The sequence below is a fragment of the Salvelinus namaycush genome, unplaced genomic scaffold (assembly GCF_016432855.1).
Source record: "Salvelinus namaycush isolate Seneca unplaced genomic scaffold, SaNama_1.0 Scaffold885, whole genome shotgun sequence".
Classification (NCBI taxonomy): Eukaryota; Metazoa; Chordata; class Actinopteri; order Salmoniformes; family Salmonidae; genus Salvelinus; species Salvelinus namaycush.
In genome coordinates, this window is record NW_024061625.1 from 60,001 (window position 1) to 77,500 (window position 17,500).

Here is a 17,500-nt window from a genome sequence, read left to right on the forward strand (position 1 = left end):
TTATATTATGGTTATATATGGTCATCACTGTGGTCTATTGTAACAGTATGGTTATATTATGGTCATATATGGTCATCACTGTGGTCTGCTGTAACAGTATGGTTATGTTATGGTCATATATACCAGAACAGGGCTCCGGGCAGCCGAGCGGAAATGGAGGAGAACTCGCCTCCCTGCGGACCTGGCATCCTTTCACTCCCTCCTCTCTACATTTTCCTCTTCTGTCTCTGCTGCTAAAGCCACTTTCTACCACTCTAAATTCCAAGCATCTGCCTCTAACCCTAGGAAGCTCTTTGCCACCTTCTCCTCCCTCCTGAATCCTCCTCCCCCTCCCCACCCTCCTCCCTCTCTGCGGATGACTTCGTCAACCATTTTGAAAAGAAGGTCGACGACATCCGATCCTCGTTTGCTAAGTCAAACGACACCGCTGGTTCTGCTCACACTGCCCTACCCTGTGCTTTGACCTCTTTCTCCCCTCTCTCTCCAGATGAAATCTCGCGTCTTGTGACGGCCGGCCGCCCAACAACCTGCCCGCTTGACCCTATCCCCTCCTCTCTTCTCCAGACCATTTCCGGAGACCTTCTCCCTTACCTCACCTCGCTCATCAACTCATCCTTGACCGCTGGCTACGTCCCTTCCGTCTTCAAGAGAGCGAGAGTTGCACCCCTTCTGAAAAAACCTGCCCTCGATCCCTCCGATGTCAACAACTACAGACCAGTATCCCTTCTTTCTTTTCTCTCCAAAACTCTTGAACGTGCCGTCCTTGGCCAGCTCTCCTGCTATCTCTCTCAGAATGACCTTCTTGATCCAAATCAGTCAGGTTTCAAGACTAGTCATTCAACTGAGACTGCTCTTCTCTGTGTCACGGAGGCGCTCCGCACTGCTAAAGCTAACTCTCTCTCCTCTGCTCTCATCCTTCTAGACCTATCGGCTGCCTTTGATACTGTGAACCATCAGATCCTCCTCTCCACCCTCTCCGAGTTGGGCATCTCCGGCGCGGCCCACGCTTGGATTGCGTCCTACCTGACAGGTCGCTCCTACCAGGTGGCGTGGCGAGAATCTGTCTCCGCACCACGTGCTCTCACCACTGGTGTCCCCCAGGGCTCTGTTCTAGGCCCTCTCCTATTCTCGCTATACACCAAGTCACTTGGCTCTGTCATATCCTCACATGGTCTCTCCTATCATTGCTATGCAGACGACACACAATTAATCTTCTCCTTTCCCCCTTCTGATAACCAGGTGGCGAATCGCATCTCTGCATGTCTGGCAGACATATCAGTGTGGATGACGGATCACCACCTCAAGCTGAACCTCGGCAAGACGGAGCTGCTCTTCCTCCCGGGGAAGGACTGCCCGTTCCATGATCTCGCCATCACGGTTGACAACTCCATTGTGTCCTCCTCCCAGAGCGCTAAGAACCTTGGCGTGATCCTGGACAACACCCTGTCGTTCTCAACTAACATCAAGGCGGTGGCCCGTTCCTGTAGGTTCATGCTCTACAACATTCGCAGAGTACAACCCTGCCTCACACAGGAAGCGGCGCAGGTCCTAATCCAGGCACTTGTCATCTCCCGTCTGGATTACTGCAACTCGCTGTTGGCTGGGCTCCCTGCCTGTGCCATTAAACCCCTACAACTCATCCAGAACGCCGCAGCCCGTCTGGTGTTCAACCTTCCCAAGTTCTCTCACGTCACCCCGCTCCTCCGCTCTCTCCACTGGCTTCCAGTTGAAGCTCGCATCCGCTACAAGACCATGGTGCTTGCCTACGGAGCTGTGAGGGGAACGGCACCTCCGTACCTTCAGCCTCTGATCAGGCCCTACACCCAAACAAGGGCACTGCGTTCATCCACCTCTGGCCTGCTCGCCTCCCTACCTCTGAGGAAGTACAGTTCCCGCTCAGCCCAGTCAAAACTGTTCGCTGCTCTGGCACCCCAATGGTGGAACAAACTCCCCCACGACGCCAGGTCAGCGGAGTCAATCACCACCTTCCGGAGACACCTGAAACCCCACCTCTTTAAGGAATACCTAGGATAGGATAAAGTAATCCTTCTAACCCCCCCCCCCCCCCCTTAAAAGATTTAGATGCACTATTGTAAAGTGGTTGTTCCACTGGATATCATAAGGTGAATGCACCAATTTGTAAGTCGCTCTGGATAAGAGCGTCTGCTAAATGACTTAAATGTAAATGTAAATATATGGTAATCACTATGGTCTGCTGTAACAGTATGTTATAGTATGGTTATATTATGGTTATATATGGTCATCACTGTGGTCTGCTGTAACAGTATGGTTATGTTATGGTTATATTATGGTTATATATGGTCATCACTGTGGTCTGCTGTAACAGTACGGTTATATTATGGTTATATTATGGTTATATATGGTCATCACTGTGGTCTGCTGTAACAGTATGGTTATGTTATGGTTATATTATGGTTATATATGGTCATCACTGTTGTCTGTTGTAACAGTATGGTTATATTATGGTTATATATGGTTATATTATGGTTATATATGGTCAGCACTGTGGTCTGCTGTAACAGTATGGTTATGTTATGGTTATATTATGGTTATATATGGTCATCACTGTTGTCTGTTGTAACAGTATGGTTATGTTATGGTTATATTATGGTCATATATGGTCATCACTGTGGTCTGCTGTAACAGTATGGTTATGCGTCTCGTGTGGCTCAGTTGGTAGAGCATGGCGCTTGCAACGCCAGGGTTGTGGGTTCGATTCCCAAGGGGGGCCAGTACAAAAAAAAAAAAGTATGAATGTATGTACTTGTAAGTCGCTCTGGATAAGAGCGTCTGCTAAATGACTTAAATGTAAATGTAAATGTTATATTATGGTTATATTATGGTCATATATGGTCATCACTGTGGTCTGCTGTAACAGTATGGTTATATTATGGTTATATTATGGTCATCACTGTGGTCTGCTGTAGCAGTATGGTTATATTATGGTTATATATGGTTATATTATGGTTATATATGGTCATCACTGTGGTCTGCTGTAACAGTATGGTTATATTATGGTTATATATATGGTCATCACTGTGGTCTGCTGTAGCAGTATGGTTATATTATGGTTATATATGGTTATATTATGGTTATATATGGTTATATTATGGTTATATATGGTTATATTATGGTTATATATGGTTATATTATGGTTATATATGGTTATATTATGGTTATATATGGTCATCACTGTGGTCTGCTGTAACAGTATGGTTATATTATGGTTATATATATATGGTCATCACTGTGTTCTGCTGTAACAGTGTGGTTATATTACGGTCAAATATAAGGTGATGTAGCTGTCTTTACCTTGGTCTGGTGTAACAGTATGGTGATGTTGCTGTCTTTACCTTGGTCTGGTGTAACAGTATGGTGATGTTACGGTGATGTTGCTGTCTTTACCTTGGTCTGGTGTAACAGTATGGTGATGTTATGGTGATGTTGCTGTCTTTACCTTGGTCTGGTGTAACAGTATGGTGATGTTATGGTGATGTTGCTGTCTTTACCTTGGTCTGGTGTAACAGTATGGTGATGTTATGGTGATGTTGCTGTCTTTACCTTGGTCTGGTGTAACAGTATGGTGATGTTATGGTGATGTTGCTGTCTTTACCTTGGTCTGGTGTAACAGTATGGTGATGTTGCTGTCTTTACCTTGGTCTGGTGTAACAGTATGGTGATGTAGCTGTCTTTACCTTGGTCTGGTGTAACAGTATGGTGATGTTGCTGTCTTTACCTTGGTCTGGTGTAACAGTATGGTGATGTTGCTGTCTTTACCTTGGTCTGGTGTAACAGTATGGTGATGTTATGGTGATGTTGCTGTCTTTACCTTGGTCTGGTGTAACAGTATGGTGATGTTATGGTGATGTTGCTGTCTTTACCTTGGTCTGGTGTAACAGTATGGTGATGTTATGGTGATGTTGCTGTCTTTACCTTGGTCTAGTGTAACAGTATGGTGATGTTGCTGTCTTTACCTTGGTCTGGTGTAACAGTATGGTGATGTTATGGTGATGTTGCTGTCTTTACCTTGGTCTGGTGTAACAGTATGGTGATGTTATGGTGATGTTGCTGTCTTTACCTTGGTCTGGTGTAACAGTATGGTGATGTTGCTGTCTTTACCTTGGTCTGGTGTAACAGTATGGTGATGTTGCTGTCTTTACCTTGGTCTGGTGTAACAGTATGGTGATGTTATGGTGATGTTGCTGTCTTTACCTTGGTCTGGTGTAACAGTATGGTGATGTTATGGTGATGTTGGTGTCTTTACCTTGGTCTGGTGTAACAGTATGGTGATGTTATGGTGATGTTGCTGTCTTTACCTTGGTCTAGTGTAACAGTATGGTGATGTTGCTGTCTTTACCTTGGTCTGGTGTAACAGTATGGTGATGTTATGGTGATGTTGCTGTCTTTACCTTGGTCTGGTGTAACAGTATGGTGATGTTATGGTGATGTTGCTGTCTTTACCTTGGTCTGGTGTAACAGTATGGTGATGTTGCTGTCTTTACCTTGGTCTGGTGTAACAGTATGGTGATGTTATGGTGATGTTGCTGTCTTTACCTTGGTCTGGTGTAACAGTATGGTGATGTTATGGTGATGTTGCTGTCTTTACCTTGGTCTGGTGTAACAGTATGGTGATGTTGCTGTCTTTACCTTGGTCTGGTGTAACAGTATGGTGATGTAGCTGTCTTTACCTTGGTCTGGTGTAACAGTATGGTGATGTTGCTGTCTTTACCTTGGTCTGGTGTAACAGTATGGTGATGTTATGGTGATGTTGCTGTCTTTACCTTGGTCTGGTGTAACAGTATGGTGATGTTGCTGTCTTTACCTTGGTCTGGTGTAACAGTATGGTGATGTTGCTGTCTTTACCTTGGTCTGGTGTAACAGTATGGTGATGTTATGGTGATGTTGCTGTCTTTACCTTGGTCTGGTGTAACAGTATGGTGATGTTGCTGTCTTTACCTTGGTCTGGTGTAACAGTATGGTGATGTTATGGTGATGTTGCTGTCTTTACCTTGGTCTGGTGTAACAGTATGGTGATGTTATGGTGATGTTGCTGTCTTTACCTTGGTCTGGTGTAACAGTATGGTGATGTTGCTGTCTTTACCTTGGTCTGGTGTAACAGTATGGTGATGTTGCTGTCTTTACCTTGGTCTGGTGTAACAGTATGGTGATGTTGCTGTCTTTACCTTGGTCTGGTGTAACAGTATGGTGATGTTATGGTGATGTTGCTGTCTTTACCTTGGTCTGGTGTAACAGTATGGTGATGTTATGGTGATGTTGCTGTCTTTACCTTGGTCTGGTGTAACAGTATGGTGATGTTGCTGTCTTTACCTTGGTCTGGTGTAACAGTATGGTGATGTTACGGTGATGTTGCTGTCTTTACCTTGGTCTGGTGTAACAGTATGGTGATGTTATGGTGATGTTGCTGTCTTTACCTTGGTCTGGTGTAACAGTATGGTGATGTTATGGTGATGTTGCTGTCTTTACCTTGGTCTGGTGTAACAGTATGGTGATGTTATGGTGATGTTGCTGTCTTTACCTTGGTCTGGTGTAACAGTATGGTGATGTTGCTGTCTTTACCTTGGTCTGGTGTAACAGTATGGTGATATTATGGTGATGTTGCTGTCTTTACCTTGGTCTGTTGTAGGATGGCCTGGGCTTGAGCCTCCTGGGCTGATATCACAGGTCCTGTTAGTTGGATTCCACCTGCCTGGAACTACACACACACACACACACACACACACACACACACACACACACACACACACACACACACACACACACACACACACACACACACACACACACACACACACACACACACACACACACACATCTGTTAGTGGGTCTCCATCTCTTTGGAACTAAAGACATAATGCAGACTTTTACATGGGTGGCAGGTAGCCTAGTGGTTAGAGACAGGTAGACTAGTGGTTAGAGACAGGTAGCCTGGTGGTTAGAGACAGGTAGCCTAGTGGTTAGAGGCAGGTAGACTAGTGGTTAGAGACAGGTAGACTAGTGGTTAGAGGCAGGTAGACTAGTTGTTAGAGGCAGGTAGCCTGGTTGTTAGAGACAGGTAGCCTAGTGGTCAGAGGCAGGTAGCCTGGTTGTTAGAGACAGGTAGCCTAGTGGTTAGAGACAGGTAGACTAGTGGTTAGAGGCAGGTAGCCTAGTGGTTAGAGGCAGGTAACCTAGTGGTTAGAGACAGGTAGCCTAGTGGTCAGAGGCAGGTAGCCTGGTTGTTAGAGACAGGTAGCCTAGTGGTTAGAGACAGGTAGACTAGTGGTTAGAGGCAGGTAACCTAGTGGTTAGAGACAGGTAGCCTAGTGGTTAGAGGCAGGTAGCCTAGTGGTTAGAGACAGGTAGACTAGTGGTTAGAGACAGGTAGACTAGTGGTTAGAGACAGGTAGACTAGTGGTTAGAGGCAGGTAACCTAGTGGTTAGAGACAGGTAGCCTAGTGGTTAGAGACAGGTAGCCTAGTGGTTAGAGGCAGGTAGCCTAGTGGTTAGAGACAGGTAGACTAGTGGTTAGAGACAGGTAGACTAGTGGTTAGAGACAGGTAGCCTAGTGGTTAGAGACAGGTAGCCTAGTGGTTAGAGGCAGGTAACCTAGTGGTTAGAGACAGGTAGCCTAGTGGTTAGAGACAGGTAGCCTAGTGGTTAGAGACAGGTAGCCTAGTGGTTAGAGACAGGTAGCCTAGTGGTTAGAGGCAGGTAGCCTAGTGGTTAGAGACAGGTAGACTAGTGGTTAGAGGCAGGTAGCCTAGTGGTTAGAGGCAGGTAGTCTAGTGGTTAGAGACAGGTAGCCTAGTGGTTAGAGACAGGTAGCCTAGTGGTTAGAGACAGGTAGTCTAGTGGTTAGAGACAGGTAGACTAGTGGTTAGAGGCAGGTAGCCTAGTGGTTAGAGACAAGTAGCCTAGTGGTTAGAGACAGGTAGCCTAGTGGTTAGAGGCAGGTAGCCTAGTGGTTAGAGACAGGTAGCCTAGTGGTTAGAGGCAGGTAGCCTTGTGGTTAGAGACAGGTAGCCTAGTGGTTAGAGGCAGGTAGCCTAGTGGTTAGAGGCAGGTAGCCTAGTGGTTAGAGACAGGTAGCCTAGTGGTTAGAGGCAGGTAGTCTAGTGGTTAGAGACAGGTAGCCTAGTGGCTAGAGACAGATAGTCTAGTGGTTAGAGACAGGTAGCCTAGTGGTTAGAGGCAGGTAGTCTAGTGGTTAGAGACAGGTAGCCTAGTGGCTAGAGACAGATAGTCTAGTGGTTAGAGACAGGTAGCCTAGTGGTTAGAGACAGGTAGCCTTGTGGTTAGAGCATTGGGCCAGTAACTGCAAGGTTGCTAGATCGAATCCTTGAGCTGACAAGGTAAACAATCAGTTGTTCTGCCCCTGAACAAGGCAGTTAACCCACTGTTCCGCGGTAGGCCGTCATTGTAAATAAGAATTTGTTCTTATCTGAATTGCCTAGTTAAACAAAGGTTAAATATAAAAAGTATTGTTCTCAGTCCTCCCCCCGGTGGCAGGAAGAGGTTACTGCAGGCTGCTGACCCGGCTCCTGGAGGTCCAGATAGCTGCTAGTTGTCAGTCTTATTTAGAAATCAGGTGTGTATTCAACAAGGGTTGTGTTTGCGGCAAACATGTTAGTAACAATTTCAGTTGAACGATTTCGAATGAACATTCCAAAACGTTACGGTGTGTGTTCTTACCGGAACAATGAGGATGTTCCCTGGAGGACCTGGTATCCCATCAGCCCCGTTGAGACCCGGCCGGCCTGAAGGACCCTGAGGAAGGGAGGGGAGGAAGGAGGATGGAGATCATTATGATGATGAAGAACGACATTTACTTCCTGAATTGGAAAAACCTGAAATTATTGTAGTCCCGGGCAGAGAGAGAGAGAGAGAGAGAGAGAGAGAGAGAGAGAAAGACAGACTGATACAATGTATGGTGTGTTTTATGTGTTCATCTGAAAGTGTGTGTTTTGAGAGATAGATGATGAAAATGTGTGAGAGAGACAGAAAGTGTGTGTTTTGAGAGATAGATGATGAAAATGTGTGAGAGAGACAGAAAGTGTGTGTTTTGAGAGATAGATGGTGAAAATGTGTGAGAGAGACAGAAAGTGTGTATTTTGAGAGATAGATGGTGAAAATGTGTGAGAGAGACAGAAAGTGTGTGTTTTGAGAGATAGATGGTGAAATGTGTGAGAGAGACAGAAAGTGTGTGTTTTGAGAAATAGATGGTGGAAATGTGTGAGAGAGACAGAAGGTGTTTGTGTTGACATGTGTTTGAGACAGAGAGTGTATGTTGTAACTCACCAGTTCTCCTAGGTCTCCTTGAGGTCCTACCAGTCCCGTGGGCCCCTGGGGTCCTGGTTCTCCCTGGAGAGAGGACACAGTACAGTACACAGTACAGGACACAGTACAGGACACAGTACAGGAAACAGTACAGAACACAGTACAGTACACAGTACAGTGTACTGTTTCTTAATCCTAGTCCTGGGGAGCCAAAAAGGTGAATATTTTAGTTTTTGCCACATCACTATGCAGCTGATTCCACTAGTCAACACATCATCAAACCTTGGTTAGTGGAATCAGGTGTAAAGTGATGTGGCAAAAACTAAAATATTCACCTTTTTGGGTCCCCAGGACCAGGATGAAGAAACACTGAAACTGAACTCATGAAACACAACCGGTGTAGTGGAGAAACTGAACTAATGAAACACAACTGGTGAAGTGGAGAAACTGAACTAATGAAACACAACCGGTGTAGTGGAGAAACTGAACTAATGAAACACAACTGGTGTAGTGGAGAAACTGAACTAATGAAACACAACTGGTGTAGTGGAGAAACTGAACTAATGAAACACAACCGGTGTAGTGGAGAAACTGAACTAATGAAACACAACTGGTGTAGTGGAGAAACTGAACTAATGAAACACAACTGGTGTAGTGGAGAAACTGAACTAATGAAACACAACTGGTGAAGTGGAGAAACTGAACTAATGAAACACAACCGGTGAAGTGGAGAAACTGAACTAATGAAACACAACTGGTGAAGTGGAGAAACTGAACTAATGAAACACAACTGGTGAAGTGGAGAAACTGAACTAATGAAACACAACTGGTGAAGTGGAGAAACTGAACTAATGAAACACAACTGGTGTAGTGGAGAAGCTGAACTAATGAAACACAACTGGTGTAGTGGAGAAACTGAACTAATGAAACACAACTGGTGTAGTGGAGAGAGAAACTGAACTAATGAAACACAACCGGTGTAGTGGAGAGAGAAACTGAACTAATGAAACACAACTGGTGTAGTGGAGAGAGAAACTGAACTAATGAAACACAACTGGTGTATTGGAGAAACTGAACTAATGAAACACAACCGGTGTAGTGGAGAAACTGAACTAATGAAACACAACTGGTGTAGTGGAGAGAGAAACTGAACTAATGAAACACAACCGGTGTAGTGGAGAAACTGAACTAATGAAACACAACTGGTGAAGTGGAGAAACTGAACTAATGAAACACAACTGGTGTAGTGGAGAAACTGAACTAATGAAACACAACTGGTGTAGTGGAGAAACTGAACTAATGAAACACAACTGGTGTAGTGGAGAAACTGAACCAATGAAACACAACCGGTGTAGTGGAGAAACTGAACTAATGAAACACAACTGGTGTAGTGGAGAAACTGAACTAATGAAACACAACTGGTGTAGTGGAGAAACTGAACTAATGAAACACAACTGGTGTAGTGGAGAAACTGAACTAATGAAACACAACTGGTGTAGTGGAGAAACTGAACCAATGAAACACAACCGGTGTAGTGGAGAAACTGAACTAATGAAACACAACCGGTGTAGTGGAGAAACTGAACTAATGAAACACAACTGGTGTAGTGGAGAAACTGAACTAATGAAACACAACTGGTGTAGTGGAGAGAGAAACTGAACTAATGAAACACAACTGGTGTAGTGGAGAAACTGAACTAATGAAACACAACTGGTGTAGTGGAGAAACTGAACCAATGAAACACAACCGGTGTAGTGGAGAAACTGAACTAATGAAACACAACTGGTGTAGTGGAGAAACTGAACTAATGAAACACAACCGGTGTAGTGGAGAAACTGAACTAATGAAACACAACCGGTGTAGTGGAGAAACTGAACTAATGAAACACAACCGGTGTAGTGGAGAAACTGAACTAATGAAACACAACCGGTGTAGTGGAGAAACTGAACTAATGAAACACAACCGGTGTAGCGGAGAAACTGAACTAATGAAACACAACTGGTGTAGTGGAGAAACTGAACTAATGAAACACAACCGGTGTAGTGGAGAAACTGAACTAATGAAACACAACCGGTGTAGTGGAGAAACTGAACTAATGAAACACAACCGGTGTAGCGGAGAAACTGAACTAATGAAACACAACTGGTGTAGTGGAGAAACTGAACTAATGAAACACAACCGGTGTAGTGGAGAAACTGAACTAATGAAACACAACTGGTGTAGTGGAGAGAGAAACTGAACTAATGAAACACAACCGGTGTAGTGGAGAAACTGAACTAATGAAACACAACTGGTGTAGTGGAGAGAGAAACTGAACTAATGAAACACAACCGGTGTAGTGGAGAAACTGAACTAATGAAACACAACCGGTGTAGTGGAGAGAGAAACTGAACTAATGAAACACAACTGGTGTAGTGGAGAGAGAAACTGAACTAATGAAACACAACTGGTGTAGTGGAGAAACTGAACTAATGAAACACAACTGGTGAAGTGGAGAAACTGAACTAATGAAACACAACTGGTGTAGTGGAGAAACTGAACTAATGAAACACAACCGGTGTAGTGGAGAAACTGAACTAATGAAACACAACTGGTGTAGTGGAGAAACTGAACTAATGAAACACAACTGGTGTAGTGGAGAAACTGAACTAATGAAACACAACTGGTGTAGTGGAGAAACTGAACTAATGAAACACAACCGGTGTAGTGGAGAAACTGAACTAATGAAACACAACCGGTGTAGTGGAGAAGCTGAACTAATGAAACACAACCGGTGTAGTGGAGAAACTGAACTAATGAAACACAACTGGTGAAGTGGAGAAACTGAACTAATGAAACACAACCGGTGTAGTGGAGAAACTGAACTAATGAAACACAACTGGTGTAGTGGAGAAACTGAACTAATGAAACACAACTGGTGTAGTGGAGAAACTGAACTAATGAAACACAACTGGTGTAGTGGAGAGAGAAACTGAACTAATGAAACACAACCGGTGTATTGGAGAAACTGAACTAATGAAACACAACTGGTGTAGTGGAGAAACTGAACTAATGAAACACAACCGGTGTAGTGGAGAAACTGAACTAATGAAACACAACCGGTGTAGTGGAGAAACTGAACTAATGAAACACAACTGGTGTAGTGGAGAAACTGAACTAATGAAACACAACTGGTGAAGTGGAGAAACTGAACTAATGAAACACAACTGGTGTAGCGGAGAAGCTGAACTAATGAAACACAACTGGTGTAGTGGAGAAACTGAACTAATGAAACACAACCGGTGTATTGGAGAAACTGAACTAATGAAACACAACTGGTGTAGTGGAGAGAGAAACTGAACTAATGAAACACAACCGGTGTAGTGGAGAAACTGAACTAATGAAACACAACCGGTGTAGTGGAGAGAGAAACTGAACTAATGAAACACAACCGGTGTAGTGGAGAAACTGAACTAATGAAACACAACTGGTGTAGTGGAGAAACTGAACTAATGAAACACAACTGGTGTAGTGGAGAAACTGAACTAATGAAACACAACCGGTGTAGTGGAGAAACTGAACTAATGAAACACAACTGGTGTAGCGGAGAAGCTGAACTAATGAAACACAACCGGTGTAGTGGAGAAACTGAACTAAGGAAACACAACTGGTGTAGTGGAGAGAGAAACTGAACCAATGAAACACAACTGGTGTATTGGAGAAACTGAACTAATGAAACACAACTGGTGTAGTGGAGAAACTGAACTAATGAAACACAACTGGTGTAGTGGAGAAACTGAACTAATGAAACACAACCGGTGTAGTGGAGAAACTGAACTAATGAAACACAACTGGTGTAGTGGAGAAACTGAACTAATGAAACACAACTGGTGTAGTGGAGAGAGAAACTGAACTAATGAAACACAACCGGTGTATTGGAGAAACTGAACTAATGAAACACAACTGGTGTAGTGGAGAGAGAAACTGAACTAATGAAACACAACCGGTGTATTGGAGAAACTGAACTAATGAAACACAACTGGTGTAGTGGAGAGAGAAACTGAACTAATGAAACACAACCGGTGTAGTGGAGAAACTGAACTAATGAAACACAACTGGTGTAGTGGAGAAACTGAACTAATGAAACACAACTGGTGAAGTGGAGAAACTGAACTAATGAAACACAACTGGTGTAGTGGAGAGAGAAACTGAACTAATGAAACACAACCGGTGTAGTGGAGAAACTGAACTAATGAAACACAACTGGTGAAGTGGAGAAACTGAACTAATGAAACACAACTGGTGTAGTGGAGAAACTGAACTAATGAAACACAACTGGTGAAGTGGAGAAACTGAACTAATGAAACACAACTGGTGAAGTGGAGAAACTGAACTAATGAAACACAACTGGTGAAGTGGAGAAACTGAACTAATGAAACACAACTGGTGTAGTGGAGAAACTGAACTAATGAAACACAACCGGTGTAGTGGAGAAACTGAACTAATGAAACACAACTGGTGAAGTGGAGAGAGAAACTGAACTAATGAAACACAACTGGTGTAGCGGAGAAGCTGAACTAATGAAACACAACTGGTGTAGTGGAGAAACTGAACTAATGAAACACAACTGGTGTAGTGGAGAGAGAAACTGAACTAATGAAACACAACCGGTGTAGTGGAGAAACTGAACTAATGAAACACAACTGGTGTAGTGGAGAAACTGAACTAATGAAACACAACTGGTGTAGTGGAGAGAGAAACTGAACTAATGAAACACAACTGGGTGACACAGTATAGAGCAGGGGCTCGAGGGCCACATCGAGATTTTAAAATTTAACAGAGGGACGCATTTTTGTGGGGACCAATTTTTGATTAAAATCCATTTGTGGGGGGCCTCCCGAGTGGCGCAGCAGACTAAAGCACTGCATCGTAGTGCTTGAGGCATCACTCAATCCCAGGCTGTGTCACAGCTGGCCATGACTGGGAGACCCATGAGGCGGTGCACAATTGGTCCAGCGTCGCCCGGGTTAGGAGAGGGTTTGGCAGGCCGAGATTTCCGTGGCCATCTCGCTCTAGCGACACCTGTGGCGGGCCGGACGCATGCACACTGACACGGTCGCCAGGTTTTCTCCGACACAGTGCTGTGTCTGGCTTCCGGGTATTGTGGGCATTGTGTCAAGAAGGGCATTGTGTCAAGAAGGGCATTGTGTCAAGAAGCAGTGCGGCTTGACTGGGTCGTGTTTCGGAGGACGCACGACTCTCGACTTTTGTCTCTCCCGAGTCCTTACAGGAGTTGCAGCGATGGGACAAGACTGTAACTACCAATTGGATACCACGAAAAAGGCGTAAAAAAATCGTTTTTTTTTTACTCGCGGGCCGGATTGAAGTGCCCGGCAGGCAAGATTGAAGTGCCCGGCGGGCCGGATTGAAGTGCCTAGGGGGTCATACCTTTGCCCCCTCCCTTGGTATAGAGGAATACACTAAATAACACCACTGACTCACCTCTGGTCCTGGAAAACCCCCGGGGCCTGTGATTAAGGTGCTCTGCAAGATGCCAGAGAAAACATGAAATTATTACTAGTGGGTATTTGAAGAGTCAGGGTGTGTGTGTGTGTGTGTGTGTGTGTGTGTGTGTGTGTGTGTGTGTGTGTGTGTGTGTGTGTGTGTGTGTGTGTGTGTGTGTGTGTGTGTGTGTGTGTGTGTGTGTGTGTGTGTGTGTACTTACTGCTCCAAAGTAGGATGGTTCTCCTTTCTCTCCTTTCTCTAGTCTTTCCTGGTGGAGAGGAACACACACACACACACACACGCACGCACACACACACACACACAGACAGACACACACACACACAGACATGCACACACTCTCATTAGAGTACAAAACAGTAGTTGTTTAGTGTTGAGTCGCTGACAGACATTGCATTGTGAGATGTACCTGTCTGTTCCAGGTCTCCGCCCTCTCCCTCTCAGCCAATCCGTATCGATCTTCAAATTCCTCCTCGTATTCATACTCTCTGACCTCGTACTCATCTGTTTCGTTGTCGTAGTCTTCGTACTCTACAATCTGTCACACACACACACACACACACACACACACACACACACACACACACACACACACACACACACACACACACACACACACACACAGGACAACCCATCATCATCATCATATCCACAGTCAACAGTAGCACAAAGACATTTCAGAATGTAATCTGGGACTGAACCACTAGAACTAGAACAGTGGTTAGAATTAGAACCACAGAACCACAATGACATTCTAGTTCTCTGATTGTAACTACAGAACCACAATGACATTCTAGTTCTCTGATTATAACTACAGAACCACAATGACATTCTAGTTCTCTGATTAGAACCACAGAACCACAATGACATTCTAGTTCTCTGATTAGAACTACAGAACCACAATGACATTCTAGTTCTCTGATTAGAACTACAGAACCACAATGACATTCTAGTTCTCTGATTAGAACCACAGAACCACAATGACATTCTAGTTCTCTGATTAGAACTACAGAACCACAATGACATTCTAGTTCTCTGATTAGAACTACAGAACCACAATGACATTCTAGTTCTCTGATTAGAACTACAGAACCACAATGACAACTACAGAACCACAATGACATTCTAGTTCTCTGATTATAACTACAGAACCACAATGACAACTACAGAACCACAATGACATTCTAGTTCTCTGATTAGAACCACAGAACCACAATGACATTCTAGTTCTCTGATTAGAACTACAGAACCACAATGACATTCTAGTTCTCTGATTAGAACTACAGAACCACAATGACATTCTAGTTCTCTGATTAGAACTACAGAACCACAATGACATTCTAGTTCTCTGATTAGAACTACAGAACCACAATGACAACTACAGAACCACAATGACATTCTAGTTCTCTGATTGTAACTACAGAACCACAATGACATTCTAGTTCTCTGATTAGAACTACAGAACCACAATGACAACTACAGAACCACAATGACATTCTAGTTCTCTGATTAGAACTACAGAACCACAATGACATTCTAGTTCTCTGATTAGAACTACAGAACCACAATGACAACTACAGAACCACAATGACATTCTAGTTCTCTGATTAGAACTACAGAACCACAATGACATTCTAGTTCTCTGATTAGAACCACAGAACCACAATGACATTCTAGTTCTCTGATTAGAACCACAGAACAGTCCCAATACTGAGAGAATGAATGGATGGTTGAAATGGAATGCTCAGAGAGAGCAACATTAGACATGGTGTCCAGATGTCATTCTTTTTTTCCCAACTTATTATTTTATTGTTTATCCATCTTTCTGTGTCTGGTCAGGTACTGTGAAGGTCACCTCTCACCTCATACTCTGTGACGTTAGGTCTCACGGTAACCGTGGAGACAGAGAGGTCGTCGTAAAGGTCACTGTAGTCAAACTCATCAAACTCCTCCACCTTCACTCTTCTGGCAGGCTTTGTCTCCTACACACACACACACACACACACACACACACACACACACACACACACACACACACACACACACACACACACACACACACACACACACACCGCTGTGTTCAGAGGCCATGGAGTGAGGCAGGAGTTAAATCGAACAGGGGACAGAGGAAGAGAGGTGGGCACATGGAACATTGGCACATGGAACACTGGCACACGGAACACTGGCACACAGAACACTGGCACACAGAACACTGGCACACGGAACACTGGCACATGGACCTTTAGCACACGGAACACTGGCACATGGAACTTTAGCACGCGAAACACTGGCACACGGAACACTGGCACACGGAACACTGACACACGGAACTTTAGCACATGGAACACTGGCACACGGAACACTGGCACACGGAACACTGAACACTGAACACTGGCACTGAACACTGAACACTGACACACGGAACTTTAGCACACGGAACACTGGCAAACGGAACACTGGCACACGGAACACTGACACACAGAACTCTAGCACATGGAACACTGGCACACGGAACTTTAGCACACGGAACACTGGCACACGGAACACTGCTACACAGAACTCTAGCACATGGAACACTGGCACACGGAACTTTAGCACACGGAACACTGCCACACGGAACTTTAGCACACGGAACACTGGCACACGGAACACTGGCACACGGAACACTGGCACACGGAACACTGGCACATGGAACACTGGCACACGGAACTTTAGCACACGGAACACTGGCACACAGAACACTTCAACACAGAACTCTAGCACATGGAACACTGGCACACGGAACACTGGCACACGGAACTTTATCACATGGAACACTGGCACACAGAACACTGGCACACGGAACACTGGCACACGGAACTTTATCACATGGAACACTGGCACACAGAACACTGCCACACAGAACTCTAGCACATGGAACACTGGCACACGGAACACTGGCACACGGAACACTGGATAACAACTCTGGAAATGGAAGACTGGCAAACAAACACTGTCTGACTAAATCTCTCAATGGAGAGAGATAGAGAGGGGAGGGAGAGAGAGAGATACTGCGATGAATGGAAAGAGAGAGATTAAGATAGGAAGAGAGAGAGATGAGACATTTAAACACTGGCTAGTCACCTAGTTAACTCTGTTATATAATAGGCTGTCTAATGGGACTCTCATCATCACCTCCCTGTCTCTTGATAGGCTGCCTAAAGGGAACTCACCTCCTCAGTCTCTTGTGATAGGCTGTCGTAGGGTAAAGGGGCGTGGCAGTCGGGAATGTAGTCTTGACAGTAGGTCTCTGCAGCTCTGGGGTCGGCTACGATCAACAACTGTTGGATTTCTCCCTGTGGACACAAACACATTAATAAAATACATGAAACACACACACACGCATTAATAAAATATATAAAACACACACAAACACATTAATAAAATACATGAAACACACACAAACACATTAATAAAATACATGAAACACACACAAACACATTAATAAAATACATGTAACACACACAAACACATTAATAAAATACATGAAACACACACACCATGTTTCTTTGTATTCGTGCAGCTATTGTTTTGGGGATATTTAGTACAGCTATTACGAACTGTGAAATGAATGAATGTGCATACCTATCTGAGACTGAAGGCGCCAGAGGCACCAGATAATTAACAACACACACACAAACACACACATACACACACACAC

The 17,500-nt window shown here is 44.4% G+C and overlaps 1 protein-coding gene across 1 annotated transcript in view; it reads right to left on the reverse strand.

Moving 5' to 3' along the window:
* Positions 1-17,500, reverse strand: part of LOC120043281 (collagen alpha-1(XI) chain-like) — a 74,822-nt gene that overhangs the window by 47,412 nt on the left and 9,910 nt on the right. Inside the window, exons 5-10 of the mRNA XM_038987903.1 lie at positions 17,013-17,135; positions 16,236-16,764; positions 15,960-16,147; positions 8,320-8,382; positions 7,714-7,788; positions 5,651-5,734 (exon numbers count right to left, since the gene is read on the reverse strand). Coding sequence (XP_038843831.1) covers positions 5,651-5,734; positions 7,714-7,788; positions 8,320-8,382; positions 15,960-16,147; positions 16,236-16,764; positions 17,013-17,135 — 1,062 coding nt within the window. The remainder of the gene's footprint in view (positions 1-5,650; positions 5,735-7,713; positions 7,789-8,319; positions 8,383-15,959; positions 16,148-16,235; positions 16,765-17,012; positions 17,136-17,500) is intronic.